The sequence below is a fragment of the Ascaphus truei genome, chromosome 3 (assembly GCF_040206685.1).
Source record: "Ascaphus truei isolate aAscTru1 chromosome 3, aAscTru1.hap1, whole genome shotgun sequence".
Lineage (NCBI taxonomy): Eukaryota > Metazoa > Chordata > Amphibia > Anura > Ascaphidae > Ascaphus > Ascaphus truei.
The window spans coordinates 420216521-420242181 of record NC_134485.1 but is presented as its reverse complement, the minus strand read 5'-3'; the positions used below and the strand labels follow the sequence as shown (position 1 = coordinate 420242181).

Genomic DNA, 25661 nt, shown 5'->3' with positions numbered 1-25661 from the left:
GCGTCCAGGGCTCCCCGAGGGAGCCCTGGTGTCCCGCGATGTGGGGGACGGCGGCAGGGGGTTCCGGGGGACCCGGCGGACCCGGCAGCGGGAGGAAGAGCGCCCCGATCGGAGGGCGCTCTTCCGCTGCTTCGGCGCACGCCCGGCACCCTCCGGCGCGCGCCAGGTTACTGCTGCGGCCGAGAACGGGCAAATGCTCGAATAAACTCGGCTGCAGCAGTAGGAGATACCAGCACCCCATAACGGGGCCTGTAACTCGGGAAGCAGGGTGTCCCCAGACCTGAAAAAAAGTGCGGTTATGCTCCGGAGACCCCCTTGATCATCTACACTAGTAATACAATGTAAATTAAAATATTTTATTTCGGGCGAGATTTGCGCAGAGAGAGAGGCATCCCTCTCTCTCTCTCTCTCTGCAGCAGAAAGATCTTGCCGGGTGAGCCCTTTTCGGAGGTCAGATCATCTCGGCTTCGGCTACTAGCTATTTGTTGAAATGTTGCTATCACTGGTATTCAGGGCTTTCTGCATACCGTGATAGGAACACTGTCAAAAATGGCGATTTAAAAACCATGGCGATTTTTTCTATCAGACTTTACTGCATAGGCCCCTTAATCTTTCCTTTATGTAGCGGTGTTTCCCCCACCCGGTGGGAGATTTGTCCATTACTACGGTGTACGGTGCATATACCTGCTGGCAACAGGACGGCTGTGTCGTCCACCGATGGTAGTGGGGACACAGGATCAGGCTTCTGGGGTTCATACCGCACATATCTCTTTAGCAGTGCAGCGCCTCCATCTGCCGTAGGCTCCAGGAACTGAAGTTGATCTCCCACGGTAGAACTTATTATCTCTCCCCCCAGTAAGGTCACGCACAAGGCAGGAGGTATATAACAACAGGAACAATGTATTGTCTTCTATACAGTACAGTTACACGGCAGTCTTCTGCCCAATGCAGTACACTCAGCTCTCACTGGAGGATGGTCCCTGGACCATCACAACAGGCCAAGGGCACTCGCAGCTGCCCTAGCTCTTCCCCACCTCCATAGCAGAGGCAGAGGTATGGTCCACACTCACTCTCCACCGAAGGAAAGAGCACAAGGGAAGGCCCCAATCTCAGGCTCCTTGTTGTGTGACCTGCCTTCCTCAGTGGGAGAAGGACACTACTAAATTTGGGACGGTCCTGCCTTTAAGTACTGCCAGGTGGAGGCACCAGGTCTGGCTCATGATTGGTCATGCCCAGGCCTGATGTCACGCCTCCCAGGAGGCTGGAATGGTGGTAGGTAGTATATTTTAATATTGATAATGTATCCTATTTGTATTACAGGTTACTGTAAGAGATACAGTATGTGCAGAGGTATGCAATTGAGACCGTTTTAAGGTGAAATTAAAATGAGGCTTTATTGCCTGTTCCTTTAAACCATACAGCAAACAAATATACATAAAACAATAAACACCAATCCCTGTGTAAGGGCTAACTCACTGCCCCAGTCCCCCTCTGCAAGGCTGGGTGGGGGGGAAGCCCAAGCCCCTTACCCACTTATCACCCCAAAGTCTCAGCAGTACCTTAACGCAGGTGGCCCTTCAGTTCAGTGGTGTCCGGGTAGGTGTCTGCTTGAGGGTCCAGGCATAGAGGTCTGGTCCCCTTGTGTCTTGCTCCCAGAACACAGCCCTCATTTTCCTTATGTCAGCTCCCTTGTGAGCTAAAGAATCTCTTTCCTGTTTCTCAGAGCAGGCTTTTTCTAAAAGACCGACTGTAATCAAATTGATTGCTTGTGTGCAATTTACCGGCGCACTGCTGGGTTTAGAGGCAGTTTCCCTCAAACAGTGATAAGTCCTTGTTACAGCTGCCATTTCAATCTACATCCCCATTGAGATCGCCAAGGTAGCCACATGGAAAATAAATGGTTTAATGGTTACAATTCTTTTTTTTGTTATTTGTTATGTGCTGGGATTTTTTTTTAATACATGTGTTTTATCCGGGGGGGCGTTTAATGGCCAAGAACACTATTAGTCACTGTCCAGTTCTTCTCATTATTCAAAAAGCGTAAAATGGCAAGAAAAGGGCATTCTATTGCCTTTTATAATGTGATTGTCTGTACAAATCAGATTACAGGCATACCCCGGTTTAAGGACACTCACTTTAAGTACACTCGCGAGTAAGTACATCTCGCTCAATAGGCAAACGGCAGCTCACGCATGCGCCTGTCAGCACGTCCTGAACAGCAATACCGGCTCCCTACCTGTACCGAAGCTGTGCGCAAGCAGGGAGACTATAGAGCCTGTTACACATGCGTTATTTACATCAGTTACATCAGTTATGCACATATATGACGATTGCAGTATAGTACATGCATCGATAAGCATCACTTTAAGTACATTTTTGCTTTACATACATGCTCCGGTCCCATTGCGTATGGTAATGCGGGGTATGCCTGTATTTCTTTTTTATATTGAGCACTGTTTTCAGTTGTCTTTGCTTTTAAATTATTTACTGCAAGTATGGATTTTGTTTTTTAAACGAAAGACCGAGCAATAAACATAAGATGTCACAACACGTTCATGTCTTTGGAATAGTTTTCTTGTTTTGCGCTGATCATACTGTTTCTTTTTTTGTTGTTACAAGTTTGAAATCCTCAACAAAAAAAAACAACCGCCGTCATTCAGTAAATGGCGAACTCTACGGATCTGAACAGCAATATCACCCAAGTGTCCGTCGATAGCAACAAGAACGTTGAGACTGTGAGGATGGCCCTTCTAATCTTGGTGGTCCTCTGCTTCTGCTTCTTCTTGTACTTCCTTACAATTATGCTATTTGTCTACTTTACCACAGCTCATATTCGAGAGAACACTCGCTATGTCCTTTTTGTCCATATGCTAATTAATGACACACTGTATCTCATCCTGGGGCTTACTTTGTTGGTGGCTGCCTTATACAAGGTATACCTCCCTGTGTCATTATGCTATGTCTTAGTGAATATTTGCTCTATTTCATTTATTGTCACCCCATATAACCTGGCAGTCATGGCCCTTGAACGATATGTAGCCATTTGCTACCCACTAAGACATGCAGAGCTTTGCACCACACAGAGATCTCATGCTGCCATTGCTGTCATATGGGCAGTGGGACTCATCCCTAATGTTGCTGATTTAATTGTCCTGAGCTCCTCAGTTGAGACAAAGTATTTCTCTCTTAATGTGATTTGTAGCTGGGCAAAATTATTGAAGGCCCCAGTGCAGAACACCATGAGATCAATAACCCTCATCCTCAGCTTTACCCTGGTGGGACTGATAATCATGTACACGTACATTAGGATAATGCAGGTTGCACGGAAGCTTGGCTCAGGCAAATCTTCTGCCTTCAAGGCTGGGAAAACAGTCATGCTCCACGCTTTCCAGCTCCTTTTATGCATGACCGCTTTCAGCTCTCATTTTATGGAGACATACCTCAAAGATAATATTACTTTTTTGTCCGTAACCAACTTCCTCCTATTCATGTGTCTGCCTCGGTTTCTCAGTCCTTTCATTTATGGGATTAGGGACGAAGTGTTTCGCAAATATATAAAAAAGTTGCACTCTTCTGCAATCACTTCAGGATAGACGCACCAGCGACCTTACAATGTACAATGATGTAAAGAGAATGTGACACCTTTGCCTGTTAGTAGACTTGCACATGCAGAAATGACCCGTGAGATTTCGAAAGCCCTGAATATAATACATCTAAAAAAAAAATCTCTAACTGATTGTCACGTACGACACACCTGTGATCATGTGACCTGCATACGGAAAAACATAAGCACACCCCTGTCATAGGTCAGCTACTAGGTTGGAAAAACCTCTCTCTAAAAAGACGTTTAAAAGGTGCCTAGATATATAAACACATTCATAAGTTCCCATTTCTAACACTTAGACACACGTGAATCATATCAATAGACTCAGGCAACTAAATTTGAATGACAAATAGATATCTATCCTTAGCATTTCTTACCCATGTAGTGTGTGCTATGGTTTGATTTGTCTTCTTGAAATGATCACACATACAGTATGTAATTCTTATTATGCACAGTAGATGACATCACATGATATTCTCATTTTTAATAAAGTCATCCAAATAAGCGGTGACCTGTGTGTCATTCCCTCTTTGTGATGCACAAGGGATGTCTCAGGAATGTTAGTTTCTTTTGAGGCTGACAGCCCAGGGTCTGGTGATCGTTTATTACCTTCTAAACAACGCATATGTCCCTTTTAGTGGTAGCTCCCAAATAAGTCCTATTTTTAGGTCTGCACAGTCACAGACCCAGAAAGAGTCTTGACCTATCATAACCCCAATCCATTGTAGTTTGTCTATGTATGTATGTCTTTATTTATATAGCACCATTAATGTACATGGCGCTTCACAGCAGTAATAGTGACAATCATATAATTAATAAGATTTAAATAACACAAAGGGAAGAAGTGCTTCAGACATCAAATTAACATTTCGGAAAAGGAGTCCCTGCTCCGAAGAGCTTATAATCTTATTTAGTTGGTAGGAAGAACATACAGAGACAGTAGGAGGGCATTCTGGTAAGTGCGTCTGCAAGGGGCCAAGGTTAAAGTATGAGGTGTAAATTATCAGCCATGCAGCTACTCATATGCTTCCTTAAGCAGGTGTGTTTAAAGGTGGGTCTTAAAGGTGGATAGAGAGGGTGCTAGTCAGATATTTAGGGGAATGGCATTCCAGAGGTGTGGGGCAGTCAGTAAGAAGGGTTAAAGGCGGGAGAGGGCTTTAGATACAAAAGGGGTAGAGAGAAGACATCCTTGAGCAGAACGCAAGAGCCGGGGTGGTGTATAGCGAGAAATTAGGGCTGAGATGTAAGGAGGAGAAGAGAGTGTAAAGCTCTAAAAGTAAGGAGAATTGAGTATGATATGCGTGATTTGATAGGAAGCCAGGAGAGGGATTTCAGCATGGGAGATGCTGAGACAGATTTAGGAAAGAGTAGTGTGATTCTGGCAGCAGCGTTTAGGATAGATTGTAGGGGAGACAGCTGAGAGGCAGGAAGGCCGGACAACAGGAGGTTACAGTAATCAAGAAGGGAGAGAATGAGGGCCTGAGTCAAAGTTTTAGCAGTCGAGCAACAGAGGGAAGGGTGTATTTTTGTAATATTGCAGAGGAAAATTGACAGGTTTTAGAAACGTTTTGAATGTGAGAAAAGAATGTGAGAGAGGAGTTGAGTGTGACCCCTAGGCAGCGTGCTTGGGCTACTGGGTGAATGATGGTACTTCCAACAGTAATGTAGAAGGAGGAAAGAGAGACATGTTTGGGAGGAAGTATGAGGAGCTTTGTTTTTGTCATGTTTAGTTTAAGTCGGCGGAGGGCCATCCAGGATCATATAGCTGACAGACATTCGGAAACTTTAGTCTGTACCGCAGGTGTAAGGTCAGGGGTAGAAAAGTAAATTTGTGTGTCGTCAGCATTGTGGTGATATTTGAACACAAGAGATGTGATTAGGTCACCTAGGGAGAGTGTGTAAAGAGAAAGAGAAGAGGTCCCAGGACAGAACCTTGGGGTACCCCCACAGGGAGATCGATAGAGAAGGTGTTTGCAAAAGAGACACTGAAAGTATGATGGGAGAGGTAAGAGGATATCCAGGAAAGAGCTTTTTTACGAATGCCAAGAGTATGGAGAAGAGGGTGGTCCACAGTATAAAATACTGCATCAAGGTCAGTAATATGAGAATAGTGTAATGACCTCTGTCTTTGTCAGCATGGAGGTCATTAGTTATTTTACTGAGGGAAGTTTCAGTGGAGTGAGCAGTGAGGAAGCCAGTAGAGGGTCTAGGAGAGAATAGGTGTTGAGAAAATGGAGCAAGCAAGAGAATACAAAACGTTCAAGGAGTTTAGAGGCAAAAGGCAAGAAGGAGACAGGTCGATAGTTAGAAAGACAGGTAGGGTCAAGCTTGCTGTTTTTGAGTAATAGTATGACTGTTGCATGTTTGAAGGAGGAGGGAAAGGTACCTGAGTAGAGAGAGGAGTTAAAAATGTGTGTGAGCGTAGGGATTATAGTAGGAGCAAGAGGTTTTAGGAGATGGGAGGGAATGGGGTCAAGAGGGCATGTGGTAGAAGGAGAAGAGGAGATCAGCAAGACACATCCTCCTCCATGACAGCAGATAAAGGGTCAAGGAATGCAGGAGGAGAGTTAGGAAGAGGTGTAGGATGGGAGGAGGATACAGAGGGGATGGGCTGACGTATGGATTCCACCTATTCCTAAAAACAGTTGGCAAAGTCCTGAGGTGAGATGGAGGAAGAACAGGCAGCAGAGGGTGGTCTGAGTAGAGAGTCAAAGACAGAGAAGAGTCGGCGTGGATTAAACTTATGCGGGTTGATTAGTGAAGAAAAGTAAATTTGTTTACCCTGGGAGAGGGCACAGTTGAAACAGGATTGCATACATTTGTAGTGAAGGAAGTCTGCGAGAATGTGAGATTTCCTCCAGAGGCGTTCAAATGAACGAGAGCAGGAACGCAGCATGCGCGTGTGGGAATTTAGCCAGGTTCTGGGGTTCAAAGCTTGAGAATGGTAGAGAGAAAGTGGGGCATGTAGATCAAGAGAGGAGGATAGGGCAACGTTGTGGTTCCTGACCAGGTTGTGAGGGTCTGGAGCAGGGCTGAGACAGGAGAGGGAGGAGCGTAAAGTGGAATCAAAAGCTGGTAGGTTAATAGAGGGCAGGTCTCTGCAGAAGTGAGGTGTAGATGGAGGTGGAGAAGGGGAGAAGAGAGAGAGAATGAGATGAGGTGATGGTCAGAGAGAGGAAACGGGGAAATTGAGAAATCGGAGAGAGAAGTTTTTAGTGAAAACCAGGTTTAGGTAGTGGCCATCTATGTGGGTGCTGGCTGCAGTCCACTTTTGAAGGCCAAAAGAAGAGGTTAGAGAGAGAAAGCGGGAAGCCCAAGGGAGAGAGGGGTCATCAATATGGCAGTTGAAGTCACACAAGGAGAAGAACAGGGGAGTCTGAGGAGAGAAAGAAAGAGAACCAGGATTCAAAGGGAGGGAGAAATGCAGAAGTAGGATGAGTAGATGTAGGTGGGCGATAGATGACCGCCACATGGACAGGGAGAGGAGAGAAGATCTGGACAGTGTGAGCCTCAAAGGAGGGGAAAGCAAGAGAGGGGGGAATAGGAAGGGTATGGTAGCGTCACATAGAAGAGAGCAGGAGCCCCACGCCTCCACCCCTGCTATCAGGGTGCGGAGTGTGGGAGAAAGAAAGGCCACCATACTGTAAGAGGGATAGCATTCAGAGCAGAGGCAAATTGAGTGAGCCATGTTTCAGTTATAGCAAAGAGGATCAGATAGTGAATCAAACTGTAGCTACATTAACCCCATAAACACCAGAGTGATTAAAATACAATATACTGTATTTCCTGATATTATCATGACACTGATCCATTAAATGATACCACAACAATCAACAAAAGTAAACGTCCTAATTAACTTTTGATCTAATTTCTCTGCTCTGGTTTTTCTGCTAAAATACAATATACTTTCTCCACCTCCAAACACAAACACACACACACACACTACAACCGCCTCCACACCCAGACTGAAGCCCCCCATTTACACACATGCGCACACAAACACACGCACAGTACAGTCCCCACCATTGTTTTAATGTGATTATCTGTACAAATCAGATTAGTCCTTTTTACATTGCGGACTTGTTTTCTTGTTTTCAGCTGTCTTTGCTTTTTAATTATTTACTGCAAGTATGGATGTATTCGTGGTTTCTAAACGACAGACCAAGCAATAAAAAATTAAGATGTTTCAACACGTTCATGCCTACGGAATTGATTTCTTGTTCTGTGCTGATCATAATATTTTTTGTTGTTGATGTTACAAGTTTGAAAACCTCAAGAAAACCGAGCCACAGTCATTCAGCAAATGGCGAACCCTATGACTCTGTACAGCAATATCACCCAAGTGTCCGCCTATAGCAACAAAAACGCTGAGACTGTGAATTTGGCTCTAATCTTGTTGGTCATCTGCATCTGCTTCTTCTTGTACTTCCTTACAATTATACTCTATGCCTACTTTACCACAGCTCATATTCGAGAGAACACTCGCTATGTCCTTTTTGTCCATATGCTCATTAATGACACACTGTATCTCATCCTGGGGCTCACTTTGTTGGTGGCTGCCTTATACACGTATACCTCCCTGTGCCATTATGCTATGTCTTAGTGACTATTGGCTCTATTTAATTTATTGTTACCCCATATAACCTGGCAGTCATGGCCCTTAAACGCTATGTAGCCATTTGCTACCCACTAAGACATACAGAACTTTGCACCCCACAGAGATCTCATGCTGCGATTGCAGTTATATGGGCCGTGGCATTCATCCCTAATGTTTCTGATTTAATTGTCCTGAGCTCCACCTGAGAAAGATCCTAACACAGTGGGATAGCCCCTGCCAGGGTAATACAGTAGTAAATATACTGTGACAAACGGCTTACTCCGGGGCTCCACCGTCTGTCCGGGACTGTTAGAACATGATCATTTAGGGTAGGCTAAATGACAAGGCGTAATGTGCTGTTCCTTTAAACAGGCTATTGACTGGTTTATTCAGTCCCAGGCACTGAGACTGCCACACGGAATTCAAAATAATACACAAGCAAACAAAAACACTGCTCGTCTGATCAATAACTTAACTAAGGTTTCCCTGACTGGGGTTGGACTGGCTTATCCAGTTCCAACAACAAAAATAAGGAACTTTGCAGTTTTAGACAAAAGGAACAGAATGATTTAACCTGTTTGATGAGAGGCGTTTCCACTCTCTGCTTCCAGCAGCCTTCCTGCCTCCAGGCTCTTGGGGAGAGGGGAGAGGAACCAGGAAATAAGCCTTAAATACCTGATCTCTAACTAGCAGGACAGATGACAGAAATCAGGCACCAGACAAACTCTGGTCTGGATCCCTCACCCCTCAGTTCCAGCACTTGCCAAACTGGGATGGAGTGCATGCATTCTGAGGCTGCACTTTCCAGCCTAAACAGGATAGAAACTGTTCAGTATCCTGGGAGCTATATATATAGAATTTATTACCATCCCCTGGTTTCTGTCACATATCCTCCCCCCCAGCTCAGACCTCGAGGGATGAGCGACCATGGATATTAGGGAGTGCATCCTTGACAACCCGTCAGCATTGCCATGTTTGTGCCCTGACCTGTGTTCCACAGAAAATTTAAAGGGTTGTAGGCTTAGGAACCACCTGGTCACTCTAGCATTCTTCTCTCTGTTTTGACACATCCAGGTGAGGGGTGCATGATCTGTGACCAACCGGAATTTTCTCCCCAACAGATAGTATTTGAGCGTCTCTACAGCCCACTTTATTGCGAGACATTGTTTCTCGACTATGGAGTAATTTTTCTTCTGGGGATTTAGTTTCCTACTTAAATAAAGGATGGGGTGCTCCTCACCTTGAGACTCCTGGGAGAGTACAGCCCCCAGCCCTACCTCAGATGCGTTGGTTTGGACTACGAACTCTTTGGGCACAGAGAGCTTCTTTCAGGCTTCTAAAGGCCTGTTCGGTTTCGGGGGACCACTTTACCATTATGGGCCCTCTTGCTTTTGTGAGGTCGGTTAGTGGGGTTGCCTTTGTTGCAAAATTGGGAATAAACCTTCTATAGTAACCAATTAATTCCAAAAAGGTCCTTACTTGTTTTTTTTGTAACTGGCCTTGGCCAATTTTGTATCGCCTCTACTTTGAGTGTTTGGGGTTTGAGTAAACCTCTGCCAATAGAATACCCCAGATACTTGGCCTCCTCCAGACCAATAGTGCAATTAGCAGGGTTAGCAATTAGTCCAGCATACCGAACTGCGTCAAGCACAGCTTGGACCTTTGGAAGGTGGGATTGCCAATCTTCACTATGGATTACCGCATCATCCAGGTAGGCGGCAGCATACCGAGCATGTGGTTTTTAAATTTTATCCATCATTCTTTGGAATGTGGCGAGAGCTCCATGTAAGCCAAAAGGCAGCACCCTATACTGAAAGAGGCCGCCTGGGGTTGAGAAGGCTGTCTTTTCTTTTGCCCTTTCTGTGAGGGGAACCTGCCAGTACCCTTTTGTTAGGTCTAGGGTCGTGAGATATCGGGCTTTGCCCAGTCACTCTACCAGTTCATCAACCCTGGGCATAAGATAAGTTTCAAATTTTGACACAGCGTTTAGTTTACGGTAGTCATTGCAAAACCTTGCTGTACCGTCTGGTTTTGGGACTAAAACTATAGGGCTGTTCCACCCACTTTGGGATTCCTCAATTACGCCTAGTTTTAGCATTTTTTTAACCTCTAAACTTATAGCCTCTCTTTTGGCCTCTGGGATTCAGTACGGTTTAAGGTTAACTCGGACCCCCGATTCAGAGACTAGGTCATGTTCAATTACGCTAGTTCTACCTGGCTGTGTAGAGAAGACTTCTTTGTTTCTTCTCACTAAATTCTGAACCTCTCATTTCTGATGAACGGACAGGGTTTCAGCTATGCTAACCTCTGGGTCAGTTTCTCGATTCTCTGACGGACCTGGGGGTACTAGGGTTAACAAGACCTCTCTATCTTTCCAGGGCTTAAGAAGGTTTATATGGTAAATTTGCTCAGGTTTCCTCCTACCTGGCTGTCTCACCTTGTAATTTACTTCTCCCACTCTTTCCAAGACCTCAAATGGCCCATGCCACTTAGCAAGGAATTTGCTCTCTACGGTGGGAACCAGAACTAGTACCCTATCGCCTGGAAAAAAATTCTGACCCTAGCACCCTTATTATACGTATTCCTCTGGGCCTCTTGAGCTTTTTCCATGTGTTCCCTCACTATAGGTAGGACTGCAGCTATGCGGTCCTGCATCTGGGCAACATGCTCTATTACACTTCTGTATGGGGTAACCTCATGTTCCCAAGTCTCTTTGGCTATATCCAGTAAGCCCCTTGGGTGTCGGCCATACAATAGTTCAAACGGGGAGAAGCATGTGGATGATTGGGGAACCTCCCTAATGGCAAATAACAGGTATGGTAACAAACAATCCCAGTTTTTCCCATCCTTATCGACCGCCCGGCGTAACATGCTCTTTAAGGTTTTATTGAACCATTCCACTAAACCATCTGTTTGTGGATGATAGACTGAGGTTCTGAGATGCTTGATTTTTAGGAGTTTACATAACTCTTTTGTTACTTGGGACATAAATGGTGTTCCCTGGTCAGTTAAGATCTCTTTAGGAATTCCGACTCTGGTAAATAGAACTATTAACTCTTTTGCTATGTTTTTAGCAGAGGTGCTACGTAAGGAAACTGCCTCCGGATATCGGGTGGCATATTCTAATATTACCAATATATGCTGATGTCCCCTAGCAGACTTTATTAGGGGTCCTACTAGATCCATAGCAATCCGGTCAAATGGTACATCTATTATGGGAAGGGGTACCAATGGGCTACGATACGCTTTGAACGGGGCGGTGATCTGACATTCTGGGCATGAGAAGCAATAATTTGTAATTTCTGCCAGAACCCCAGGCCAATAGAAGCTTCGGAGGACCGTTTCCTTTGTCTTTTCCACCCCTAGGTGTCCCCCCAATGGTTGACTATGTGCGAGGTGTAATACTACATTATGGAATGTCCGTGGTACCAACAATTGTTTAGTTATAATTGATTTCCTTTTATCAACCCGATATAATAGGTCATTCTCTACCTCAAAGTAGGGGTAGGCAAGTGACCTATCTGGTTGGCCCGGAGTACTATTCTGGTCCCGTATATTCCCCCTTGCTTCCGCTAATGTGGGGTCTTCCCACTGGGCCTTCTTAAAACCCCCAGGACTGACCTCTAGGTCAGCGAAGGTCTTATCCTGTTCTGGGGTGGTAAGCGCCTGTTCAACATCTTGATTTGGGGTATTCCCTACCAAGGTGGCCATGGGAAAGGGGATTTTACAGCACTCTTCCTCTTTCCCCTTTTTATTTGGGCTCTCGTCAACGTCCATTTCTGAAAAAGGGAAAGGATTTGTTTCTTCTATTACTTCTTTATGGTCCGCTATTGAACTCTGGGCGCTATTCTGAGAGGAGGACCACATTTTTAGAAAATGGGGAAAGTCGGTGCCTACACTGGCGACACACTTTATTCGAGCTCGGCTAGTCCCACGAATTCGGGTATACCCGGGTGTATTGAGGTTTGTGACTGTTTTCTGCCCGAGTGCATTGAGTTATTTTCCGGCAGGGATTGAAGCATTTTATTCCCGCTGGCTGCAATACTGCACAGTACATATATATATTCTGCATTACAATTCATGAATTTATGCCATCTGGTAGACACGCGAAGCATTGCAGCCTATTAAATCCTAATCATTATCATTTAACAGATCAGCCGCCCGTCAGCCAGGCATGAACCCAGGCTGGGAAGGCAAATGCAACGGGGCTTGTCAGAGGTGAGGAGCGGCGCATTCCAGGTATCTGCCAGGTACATACCGGGTATTTGCTCGAATAAAGTGTGTCGGTGCAGTATTAACACATCATGTGCCAATTTGGGTACTATACCCACTTTGAAATCTAAAGAACCAAACTCTGTTTCAATAAGAACATCAACAGTGGAATATTCGTGATTATCCCCATGTATACAACAAATTGCCACTCTTTGTGAACTGTTTACCTGTTTCTTCCCAATGGGCAACAGGTATTCGGACACTAGTGTAACCATACTCCCAGAGTCAAGTAGTGCCCGCATTCTCCACCATATGTGACAAACGGCTTACTCCGGGGCTCTGCCGTCTGTCCGGGACTGTTAGAACATGGTCTTTTAGGGTAGGTTAAATGATGAGGCGTAACGTGCTGTTCCTTTAAACAGGCTATTGCCTGGTTTATTCAGTCCCAGGCACTGAGACTGCCACACGGAATTCAAAATAATACATAAGCAAACAAAAACCCTGCTCGTCTGAGCAATAACTTAACTAAGGTTTCCCTGACTGGGGTTGGACTGGCTTATCCAGTTCCAACAACAAAAATAAGGAACTTTGCAGTTTTAGACAAAAGGAACAAAATGATTTAACCTGTTTGGTGAGAGGCGATTCCACTCTCTGCTTCCAGCAGCCTTCCTGCCTCCAGGCTCTTGGTGAGAAGGGAGAGGAACCAGGAAATCAGCCTTAAATACCTGATCTCTAACTAGCAGGACAGGTGACAGAAATCAGGCACAGACAAACTCTGGTCTGGATCCCTCACCCCTCAGTTCCAGCACTTGCCAAACTGTGGGATGGAGTGCATGCATTCTGAGGCTGCACTTTCCAGCCTAAACAGGATATAAACTGTTCAGTATCCTGGGAGCCCTATATATGGAATTTATCACCATACCCTGGTTTCTGTCACAATACATACATGGTATGATAAAGGAGTATTTACTGAACATGCACCTCTACTAATAACTAGAAAACACAGTACACACAATAATAACACAGGGGAGTATCCCCACGGTACTTAGGGTGCAGTGGCACCTGTATCCCTAGTGTCCTTCCCCCAATGTCAGTCCCCACCCAAAAGTGTAGGGATTAGCGCTACCCCTGTGGACCATTGATGCACGTTACCTCCCTGGGCACTCTTGTACACAGGTACAACCCAACAGAAGGATCCGTCTGACCCCCTGACGTGATGTCTCTCAGAATTCCTCCGCACCACGTGCCCCAATCCACAGAGTGGGGTGAACTCCCACTGGATTGTCTCACCGTTAGAGTCTCTGAATCAATGGCCTGGGTCTGGTCCCAGACCTCAGGCCGTGTGCACGACATGGCATCTTGTCCTTGGTGTACTAACACTGGTGATGCTATGGTGGAAGTGTCCCTATCTCGGGGCCTTCCTTGTAGCAGCCACAAACCAATAATGATCGGCGCCTAATTGGGGCCTGCGGGGTAACTCTAGGCCTACTCCGGGAGCCACTGGCACCCAGACAGTACCTGTCCCTTCAAATCCCTGTCTCCGACTGCCTGATAACTCTCCGTGCGGCAAAATGTATCTCCCTTCGCGCCGGGGATACAACAGCCCTATTGGCTGTGTTCCCCCACCTGATGTGCAGCCCTTGAGGTTTCTGGGGCATATAGTCCCTGTGTGAGCCTGTACTAATATGACCGCAGCTCGCAGTCGTACTGCGCATGCACGAGGCATCTATTGCGCATGCGCAATTCTCAAAATGGCAGTCCCCGCTATTGGGTGTGCAGGGGAGTTCCGGAGCTCCAGCACTAACCACCGCAACTCCCTCTACTCCTAGCCGGGTCCGACAATGCTACAGCAGCACCCGGAAGCGCTGCAGCCTCCCCCGCACCTGCTACGGAGGTGAGCGGTAACCCAGCTACATCCTCCCCCAGGTGGAGACTCCAACGTCTCTGCTTGGGAACAACGTATAACACACAAATTTATATAATAAAAATGCATATATATGTGTACAACTTAACTGATGCAAACTTTAAACAATATTAAATACTTTGGTGAGCATGGTTACTATAGAAGCAAACCGGCTCCGAGACAGCTGCTGAGACTTGTAATGAGGTGCCCCTAAGGAATCATATGCCACTCTAGTGGGAGGGCGTCTCACTTGTGAATTCTGTGGGTCTCTTCTTCCACGTTTCTCTCCTCTGCCTCTCTCATAAGGGGTGACTCAGTCGCAGCATAGTCTCTTTGGGGGACAAAACTTGTTTTTTTTTGATCCAGGAGGGCAGCATGTGGAAGTCACTGGGGTGGGTACATGAGGTATAGGCCCATTACCCGGTGCTCCTTCGGGATGTGCCCACCAGTCTCCATTTGAATTAGTGAAGGTTCCTTCTGCAGGATCTTGATTTGGTTCAATGACTGAATCAGAGGGCTCTTCAGACCCCTCTTGCTCACGGGCCGTTACTATTGTCTCTGGTTAGGGGTCACTTTCTCCCACTTGGGGGATGGGCAGCAAGTGCTTTTGGTGCCAGACCTTTACCCTGCCACCTGCATCTCGTGTGCGGTAGACAGGGAGGCCCGGCAGTTGGGACTCTACCTCAAAGGGAGCTTCACACCAGTGGTCCGCCAGCTTAGATTTCGTAGGAGAATGGCATCTCCAGGCCAAAGTTCCCGGTGACGGACCTTGTGGTTATACCTTCGCTTGTTGCACACGTTAAGCTGGGCTGTGGCTTTCTCCACCAACTGGTATGCACGGTGCAGGCTGTCAAGGAGTCACTTCACATATTTATAGTGAACCATATTGGGTACCCCATCGGTAGATACCCAGAGACGGATGTCCACCGGCAGTCGTGCCTCTCGCCCGAACATCATGAAGTACTGTACAGTGTGAACCCCATAAATTCATGCCTGGTGCAGTTGCACGCATGCACAAGCACTTCAATGTGTTTGCTCCATTTGGCTTTCTAGGAGCCAATAAGGGTGCCTAACATGTCTAGCAGGGTTTGGTTGAACCTCTCCGGCAGAGTGTCTCCCTCTGGATGATATGGAGTGTTCCTAGACTTCTGGATATTGAGCAAGTTGAGAAGCTCCTTGATAAGCTTGCTCTCGAAGTCTCTTCCTTGATTGGAGTGCATCCGATTCGGCAGACCGTAGTGGATTAAATACTTCTCCCACAGCACTTTGTCCACTGATCTTTAGTGGGGAAAGCTTGAGCGTACCGGGTGCAGTGATCGGTCACTACCAGGACGTTCCCGATGCCCTTTGAGTCTCTGCCTCATTACAGAGAAAATCCAAGCAGACTAGGTCCAAGGGCCCAGCGTTCTTTTAGTGGTCCATTGCGGCTGTGCGTGTGGGCAGTGTTTTCCTCTGGATACACCGCAGGCACTTTCTACAGTGGCGTTCTACTGACTCCATCATTTTGGGCCAGAAGAACTGGTCTCTCACTAGGCCGAAGGTCTTGTCTATGCCAAGATGTCCATGCTCATCATGCAGTGATCATAGAACCTGGTACTCCAAGTATCGGGGCAGTACCAGTTGTCTCCTATCGGGAGGGTTATGGTACAGGACGATCCTGTAGAGGAGGTCACGCTCTATGTGGAACTTGTCCCATTCCCTCATGATGACTGCAACTGTGTCGTTATGGGCATTGTAGGAGGACGTGTGCAGAGGTATGCAAGGGAGACTTCTTAAGGTGAAATTAAATAAGGCTTTTATTGCGCCTGTTTCCTTAACATCAGAAAATCATCCAAACAAGGGGTCAAACAAAGCTTCTATTCACTTGGGAGTATTACTAGTGAAACCTATGCAGTCCACAACTCCCTTTAGATAAGCATGTCTCCCAGCCCCAAACATATATCTTGATATGAGCAGATATACCAAAAGTCTGATAAAGGAAAGTCTTATCTGTTTCTTGTAGTTGGAGGGAAAGTCTTCTCTGTTCCTGGGTTGCTGCCTTTTTCCTCAGGTTTTGTCAGCATTCAGGTTTAGAGGTGCTTTCCCCTGTGTCTTGCAAGCAGCTCTGCTGTTTATTCTGGCAGGCTCAAGACATCTGTCCCCATGGTCAGACTCACAACTTGTGAGACTCAGGAACAATCTTCCTTCCTGTCTCAAAAGACAGGCTTTTCTAAGAAGCTAATCAGGCAGGTGGTGTTGGATAATTGACTACCAGCAGTTAACCACCACACTGCTGGATTAGAGCCACATTTCCTGAACAGGGATAACTCCCCTGTTACAAACCTCCCCTGTTTGTGGGAAGCTCAGGCTTGCCACGGCCAAAGCACATCATTCCACTCTCATTCTAGATATCTCTGTGACTTGAATGAGAGTGGATGGAGGAAGAGAACCCTCAGTCCCGCTGGGATCTGAGACCTTTCTCCAGTTCATTCGTGTCTCCTCCCGAAGGTGCTTGAGATCAGCACTCCTCAGTCGCTCGAGGAGGACTTTTTCTAAGTATAGTCTTTTTGCTACGTGCGCGGTCATGAGATTTCCCTCGCGGTGCTCGTTTTATTCTAGGTAGACTGTATGGCAGCAGTTGCAGACGTTTAAAAACAGCCCTTTGAGTTTTCCGCTCTTGAAGCTGTCTCTCTGCACTTTTCCCACTTAATGGAGTTGCTAGTTCAGCCTCTTTGGGATTATGTTGCAAATCCATATCCACTTCCAGAGAATGTCCCATCTTTTCAGCTAAGGATTCTTCTGGTTTTGATTCAGCACGTGTAACTTCTTTTGTTGCCTGTTGGGTGGCTGAAGGTTTTGCTAGTGCTTGTTTAGGTGGGTCAAATTTTGCAACCTTGTTTTTCAGACGAGCGGTATTCCCAGCTCTCACTGTACCCTTGTCTTCATGGGTTTTTGTGGCTGTGGGATACTGACGCTTAGTCAGGGTCAATACTTGTCCTTGTAGAACTGTAATCTCATCCGCGAGAGATCCCTGTTTTTTGAGTGCGTCTTGCAAGTCTCTTCTCAGGGAATTTATCTGCACACTTTGTTTTCTCTGAGCTTGCTTCCACTATGAATTTCTTTGCTCGAGCCGCAGTTACTTGTCTCAGTTTCTGGACCTTCTTGTGCTCCCTTTTGTGCCGAGTCACCTGGGTTTTAAGCTTGGCCTCTAGCGATGCTTTGGTGAGGCTCAGGGTAGCCTTCAGTTTCTCATGCTGCTTTGCGGGGTCATACTGGGTAATCAGACGTTCCTGCAACACCTCTATTTCTTTAACAGCCTGCAGATTGTCTTCCTGCAGAGTTCGCTACTTCTCCTCGGCCATCTGGAGGTGCGTACGCAGACCTTGCAGTTGGTTCTGCAGTCGGTGCTCTGCTTCAAACTTCTCACCTTCCAAAAGTTGATTTATTTCTTTAAGCTCGTGCAGCTTTTCATTCTTTTCCTTGACATAGTCTGTCAACTGAAAAATTTCTTCTACCAGTTTTAAGTTTTCTCTTTTTAATCTTAAATGTTCTCCTATTTCAGTCTCTGTACTATTCAGGGCCTCCTTACAGTCCTCCTTCCATTTACGCACATCTGCTTTGAGAATGACAGTCTCCTGGCGTGAGACTTCCTTCTCTAGGTTGAGGGTCTGAACCTCCTTCTGAGAGACTTTGAGATCTGTATTAAGATTGACAATAGTTTCTTTAGAAATGTCTAGCTCCACAGTGAGACTGTGTAGTTCCTTTCTGGAGACTTCCAGGTCTGTGCGGCAGCTGTTGGTCTCATGATGTGAGGCATCCATAGCTCTGCGGAGTGCCTGAACCTCTTTCTGAGATACGTCCACCTCTGTCCGGACACTGTTGACCTCCTGTTGTGAGGCATTCAGCTCTACGCAAAGAGTGTGAACCTCTTGCTGAAAGACTGTCATCTGCCCCAGTGCCTCCTCATACTTCCGCTTTAGCTTAGCCATCATTTTATCAGATTGGCTCTGCTTTTCATACATGGCGGAAATAGTAGCGTTTGCAGTATCTAGCTCAGTCTTGAGATCGTCCAATTCTGTTCCAGAACGCTGCATCTTGTCCTCCATTTTTAGGCTATCAGGTGTAATTTTCTTCCTGACCTCAGGAGGCGCTATTGCAGCTGTTGCCACTGTATTTGCTAGAACACCCAATTGTGGTAGTCCTACAGGTGGGCATATTTTGCTTATAGAGGTCGTAGCTCTCACAGGCATCTCTGTAGACTTTTCTTTTTCTTGGGTAAGTTTTACACTATCAGCAGTACTGGGCACGCACTCTCTCTCATTGGGTATACTGGATGTGCAGTTGCTAGGTAGTTGCTTTACACCATTTACTTGCTAGGTGTAATACCCTCCGCTTCAGCCCAATAATGTGGTTTTCTGCTTGAGTTCAGTAATGTTCAGTCTCAACTTTGGGTATTATGGCATTCACTCTTCAAACTTTGGGATACCTTTTACACAGCTCAGCAATTCCTTTTCCCCAGTAGGGCACTTTTACCCTCAGCACTTGTTTACTGAAAATCCCCCTGCTTCAGCACAGTCTTGCATCAATTTTCACACTTTTCTGCATATACTCCATTCACAACTGGTAGTCCTATGCGGTGTGGCAGTCTTTACTTGCAGAATCAGTACCGCTAGTGTGTCACCATCTGTATTCACTGCTTCAGCGAAACATTTGAAAACAACAAATGCCTATCCCTTTTAAGGGCTAACTTACTTCTTGAACCCTGACTACAGCTGGAAGGAAAAACCCCTATTTCAATGACCATATTACACTTTATTTGTGATAGGCAAATAAGGTTTACCTGCTTCAGCACAGTCTCTTTTTCTCCTCTTGGAATTGGGGAAAAGAGACCATCTGTGGTTTTGTAAGTTTCAGTGCAGTGTCGATTTCCTGCCTGGGTGTGTCCCTTTAACTCTGTCTCTGCTGCATGAGTTTCTTTGTTTATGTTACTCAGGCTGTTTGTAGACAAAAAGCACCAAAAATTTTTTTAGAGGCAATCTCCGGGCCCCTTTTAACTTCAAGGACCACCTTAACCCACTTCTGACACCATATGTAGGAGGACGTGCGCAGAGGTATGCAAGGGAGACTTGTTAAGGTGAAATTAAAAAAGGCTTTTATTGCGCCTGTTTCCTTAACCTCAGAAAATCATCCAAACAAGGGGTCAAACAAAGCTTCTATTTACTTGGGAGTATTTCTAGTGAAACCTATGCAGTCCACAACTCCCTTTAGATAAGCATGTCTCCCAGCCCCAAACATAAATCTTGATATGAGCAGATATACCAAAAGTCTGATAAAGGAAAGTCTTATCTGTTTCTTGTAGTTGGAGGGAAAGTCTTCTCTGTTCCTGGGTTACTGCCCTTTTCCTCAGGTTTTGTCAGCATTCAGGTTTAGAGGTGCTTTCCCCTGTGTCTTGCAAGCAGCTCTGCTGTTTATTCTGGCAGGCTCAAGACATGTGTCCCCATGGTCAGTCTCACAACTTGTGAGACTCAGGAACAATTTTCTTTCCTGTCTCAAAAGACAGGCTTTTCTAAGAAGCTAATCAAGCAGGTGGTGTTGGATAATTGACTACCAGCAGTTAACCACCACACTGCTGGATTAGAGGCACATTTTCTGAGCAGGGATACCTCCCCTGTTACAGGCAGGATTCAACAAGGAGGGGTTGTTCTGTTGCATGGCCTGGCGTATAGCTCTAGCTACCAGGTCACTCAACTGGTACTTCACCAAGTCTTTCCATTCTAGGGGGGTGTTCTAGGTGATCGACATGCCTTCTGGATAGCATTAGGCGACGGGAAGTGCCTTGCACTGGCATGCCAGCGAGTCGGCTACTCTTAGCTCAGAGAATGCCACCCTGTCTTCCACTATTGCGGCCGTTGAACACATTGCCCAAATCTAAGGTCCTGGAATTTCTTCCCACGGGCCATTGTCCAGTGTAGTACTCAGTCCGAGTCTTCGGGACAGGGCATCGGCTCCAATGTTTAAGGGCCCCGGCTTGTACTTGAGGGTGAACTGGTAGTTTAACAGTGCCGCTTGTCACCTGTGGCCGGTGGCATCCAGTTTGGCAGATGTCAGAATATAAGTCAGCGTGTTGTTGTCTGTCTGGACCTCAAAGGAAACTCCGTTTAAGTAGTCGTGGAGCTTGTTGACTACCGCCCACTTGAGTGCAAGGAACTCCAGCTTGTGGTCGGGGTAGTTTTGCTCGCTGGGTGTCAAGATTCAGTTCACATATGTCACTGGGTAGAGGCCAGCAGGGTACTTCTGATGCAGTACAGCTCCAAGCCTGTTGAAGCTTGCATCCACATGTGGGATATGCGGCTGCTCGGAGTCGGCATAAGCCAAGATGGGTGCTTCCATGAGGCTTTTCTTGAGGCCGGTGAATGCCTTTTTGCAGGTGGACGTCCACTTGTCTCCGAAGGGTGTCCGTGGGGTTGCGGCCTTCTGCCGAGGTTCCACTGGGTAGATCTTCAGAAGTGAGGACCTTGGCTCTGTTGGAGTAGCCTTCTACAAAGCGGCGGTAGTACCGCAGATTCCCTGGAAGGACCGCTGTTCCATCACATTGTCTGGTCTGGGCCAGTTCACCACAGCTTTGAACTTAGCGGGGTCGGTTGCCACTTTGTCTGCGGATACTATATGACCCACGTAGGTGACTGACGTGCGGCAGAACCAGCATTTGTCTAGGGACAACTTCAGGCCTTCTTTACCCAATCTGTCTAGTACCTTCAGAAGGCGTTCCTCGTGCTCTTCTAGAGTCTTACCGAACACGATGATATCGTCCAGGCAGACAAGGCATTCCCGGGGATTCATATCCCCGATGGTCTTCTTCATCAACCGTTGGAATAGTGCCGGGGCACCGCAAATGCCTTGGGGCTTTCGATGAACTGGTAGAAACCGGGGGGACAGACAAACGCTGTCTCCTCCTGGGCTTTGGAGATCATAGGTACCTGGTAGTACCCATACCTCAGGTCCAGCACGCTGAGGTCTGGGTACCACCACGATCTGGGAGGCGTAGGGGCTACGGGATTCTGTTACGATGCCCGCCGTCTCCATCTCCTTCAGGATGTCCCTCATGTCCTCCACATCTCTGGGAGCGAAGCGTCCGGAACACTCCCAGAATGGCCTGGGTTCATTCAGAGTCAGATCATGTGCTGGGCATTCTTGCTGCAGTCCACTTCCATCTCGCTGGTGGAGAACACCTCCCGGCGCTCCACCAATTTGGCACTTAGCTGTTCCTTCCAGTCTGCTGACAGGATCGATTCCCCGAAATTAAACTGCAACCTGGCATGCTCTTTTTGCATGGTAGCGGCATTCACATGAGCCAGAGTTTCTATGGGTGTATCCGACCCAGGGCTCGATGCAGTAAGCCCCGATAAAAGTGTGGCGGATAGGTGGCGGATAGGGCTTTTTTTGGCGATTTGCCCTCGCGGTATTCAGTAAGGGCCGAATCCTTCCGATCCCTGCCGAATCACTGCGAAAGCAAAGCTGCCGATGAGCCTGTGCCGAAATAGCCTGGCTCCCGATAAGCCTTCCCATATGCCTTGTCTGCCGATACATGTTTGCAGCAGAGAGAGACAAGCCGCTCTCTCAGCGCAAACATCTGCAACAAATAAAGTATTTATAAACAACTTTTATTGATAGTGTACATGTGCAGGGGGTCTCCGGAGCTGAACCGCATTGATTACAGGTCCGGGGACCCCTGCTTCCCGAGATACAGGCCCCTTTATGAGGTGCCGGTATCCCTCTGCATTTAAAGGTCCCGATCACGTGACCGCGGCATGTAAACAAAGCAGATGGATACCGGCACCTCCTAAAGGGGCCTATATTTCGGGAAGCAGGGAGACCCCGGACCTAAAACAAAGCGGTTCAGCTCCGGAGACCCTCTGCACATCTACACAATGAATAAAACACACATATCAATAAAGACTCGTTCCTTACCTTTGCGGGTATCTGCTACGGTAGCGAAGCAGCATGAATATTTATTTAATAATACTGTACAGTGAGCATCCCAAGTTACAGGCCCCGGAATGTGTCATCGGGTGGCAGTGTCGCCGCCATCTTTATAGCGTCCCATTCGCGACGTTGCCGCTATAAATATGGCGACGTAACTGTAACCGATGCCCCAAACCGGGGCCTGTAACTCAGGAAGCAGGAGGTCTCTGAGCCACAAATTAATGCGGTTCAGCTCAGGGGGCCCCCTGCTCCCGCACAATAGTATTAAAAATACATAAATGCTGCTTCATTACCATAGCGGATAGCCGCTAAGGCAATGAAGGGGTTAAGGCAGAATTGCATGTTTATTGGGGACATTTGCCCCCAATAAACATTGCAATAAACAACATACACCCCCTGTGTATTTAAAATACATAAACAACAATAAATATATTAAATACATTTAGTACTCACCACCCATGTCCGGCTGCCACGATGAAGGCCATCCTCCTCTTCATCCTGCCCATGGCCCCCTCCGCTGCTGCAAAACAGACACAAGAATGAAAACATCCAAAGTAATGTCCCCTAACCCCTTAATCAGCATAGCGTTATTAACCGCTACAGTCATTAAGGGGTTAACCCACCCTCACCCACCACTCGGGATGCCTACATACCCTCCCACACTAACCCCCCACCCCGTGTGGCCTAACCATCCTCACCCACTACCCACAAGGGAGGCCTACCCACATACCCCCATCACCCCCAGTACCCACAATAAAAACAATACAGTGATACATAATAAACATCATTATACACTGGCGACACACTTTATTCGAGCTCGGCTAGTTCCACGAATTCGGGTATACCCGGGTGTATTGAGGTTTGTGACTGTTTTCTGCCCGAGTGCATTGGGTTGTTTTCCAGGCAGGGATTGAAGCATTTTATTCCCGCTGGCTGCAATACTGCACAGTATATATATATATACTGCATTACAATTCATGAATTTATGCCATCTGGTAGACACGCGAAGCATTGCAGCCTATTAAATCCTAATCATTATCATTTAACAGATCAGCCGCCCGTCAGCCAGGCATGAACCCAGGCTGGGAAGGCAAACGTAACGGGGCTTGTCAGAGGTGAGGAGCGGCGCATTCCAGGTATCTGCCAGGTACAAACTGGGTATTTGCTCGAATAAAGTGTCGGTGCAGTATTTATTAAATACATTACCCACCCCCTGTGCCCCCCCATAAATACAAGATTTATCCTTTTACATACAGGGTTCATAACGCAGCCCCACGCGAGTCCCCGGTGGGCTGGCGGGGCACCTGACAGACCTACAGGGTACCAGCAGCCCTTTCGAAACAAGTTCTGGAGGCCTGTTGGTGGGTCCCGCCAGCGCCATGGCCCCCAGGTGGTCTCCTTGTCACCGTGGGCCACAATTGGGTCCCCACGGTAGGCCCAAGGATGTCTGGGAGCCCCGGGTCAGACCCACAGGTGTCTGCGGGGCCTCGGGTGGTTCCCATGGGGGTCTGGGGAACTCATGGGTGCTCACTACGGGTCCGCGGTGCCCCCACAGAAGTGGGACCACACATCTTCATCCCCGCACCTACGGGTCGGCGGTGCCCCCACAGAAGTGGAACCACACAGCTTCATCCCCGCAGACTAAGGGTCCGCAGTGCCCCCACAGATGTGAGGCCACCGCTTCATCCCCGCATGTGTCACCCGTGGAACCACCAGCCTGGTACCCGTGAGATACCCGAGGAGACCTACAGGTGGTCTCCAGAGGTCTCACGCGGAACCATGGAACAAACCCTGAATGTAAAAAAAATAAACCTGGCCTATACATTCAATACATACACACCCCCCCCCCAACACCTACAGTACAATAATGTGCAAAATAACTATTATCCAGATAGGGATAGACTTCCCACGCTCTGATTGGCTCCCGTACCATGTGACAGGCTTTCAATGACGTCACATCCTTTCTCCCCCAAGCCTCTGTCTCATGGTATACTAGTGCCAATCAGAGTAGGGATGGAGTTCCCACGCTCTGATTGGCTACCGTACCATGTGAGGCCGGCCATGTTTCTTTTAATGACGTCATCTTAAAGGCAATTGAAGCAAAGCCATTCTGATTGGCTGTGCTTTCATTGCCTTTAAGTGACGTCATCATTTTTTTTTTATCGGCCAAAACACATGGTTTTCACGGCCCAATCAGGACCGTAGGAACCATGACGAAAATGTGACGTCATAGGCCTTTAAAAGCCTATGTCGTCTCATTTTGAAGCCAGACGCCGAGGAGGAAGGACCTCCTACAGAAGAAGAAGGACAGGGCATGGCCGAAGACGGGAAGAAGACCACGGAAGAAGGTAGAAGAAAGAAGAATACAGATGAAGATGGATTACAAGTAGAAGACCCGTGGATTGATTTGGATTTTTAGTGTACTGCTGCGGCCAAGTTTATTCGAGCATTTGCCCGTTCTTGGCCGCAGCAGTAGCCTGTCGCGCGCCCGAGAGTGACGGGCGCGCGCCGAAGCAGCGGAAGAGCGCCCTCCGATCGGGGCGCACTCCCTACCGCTGCCGGGTCCGCCGGGTCCCCCGGAACCCCCTGCCGCTGTCCCGCGATCGCGGGACACCAGGGCTCCCTCGGGGAGCCCCTGGACGCGCGTGCAGGGGGCGCACGCTCACGAAGACACGTGACCGCGCGTCTATGACGCGCGGCACGCCGAGGGGCGGCCACTAGCAAGCCGGGAAATCTCCCGGCTTGCGGTACCGGCCACACTTTAATAAAGTGTGTCGGTAGTGTAATGTTTATTATTTTATGTTTTTTTATTTTATGGGTTCCTGAGCCTGGTGGTTTTGTACGTGAGTAAGGTGTGCAACGAGAGTTGGTGGGGCCAAGTAATGGTGGTAAGTGAACTAAAGAAATGTATTTTATTTAACTTGTTAATTTTTTTAAAAGCTTTTTTAACATGTGTTTTTTTTTTTTGGTGGTATATAATTTCTTGCTCTGTATGTATGTATGTATGTATGTATGTATGTATGTATGTATGTATGTATGTCTAGAGAGATATATACATACAGGGTAAGAAATGATGTTGTTTTAAAAGCTTGATTTGATGTGTTTTTAAATAATTTGTCTATGCTGCTATGCTTTATTGTGAGTTTAAAGTATTTTACAATTAGATAGATGTAATTGTTGATATTGTATTGTGTTCTTGAGGTCAGGGTTAGGCTTCATTTTGTATTTTGTATTCTTGTTGGTACATATATTTTTTCTCTGGCTAAATGGTTATGTAAAAGGCTTGAAATTGTTAATTGTTTAATTGTTAGGGATGGAATGTAAATTGTTTAGGGATATCATTAATGAATGATAATTGATTTATGTTTACTGGATTGGATAAA

The 25661-nt window shown here is 47.0% G+C and overlaps 1 protein-coding gene and 1 pseudogene across 1 annotated transcript; both read left to right on the top strand.

Annotated features, from left to right (window-relative positions):
• The first annotated feature begins 2663 nt into the window (after positions 1-2663).
• Positions 2664-4106, top strand: LOC142491195 (odorant receptor 131-2-like). Its single transcript, XM_075593467.1, has one exon. It carries the CDS (start codon positions 2664-2666, stop codon positions 3591-3593), a length of 930 nt encoding a protein of 309 aa, XP_075449582.1. The 3' UTR covers positions 3594-4106.
• Positions 4107-7907: 3801 nt separating this feature from the next.
• The window catches only part of LOC142490812 (odorant receptor 131-2-like), a 36752-nt pseudogene continuing 18998 nt past the window's right edge, over positions 7908-25661 (top strand).

Coding starts and splice junctions, on each gene's coding strand:
- LOC142491195 (XM_075593467.1), top strand. CDS start 2,664: ATGGCGAACTCTACGGATCTGAACAGCAATATCACCCAAGTGTCCGTC.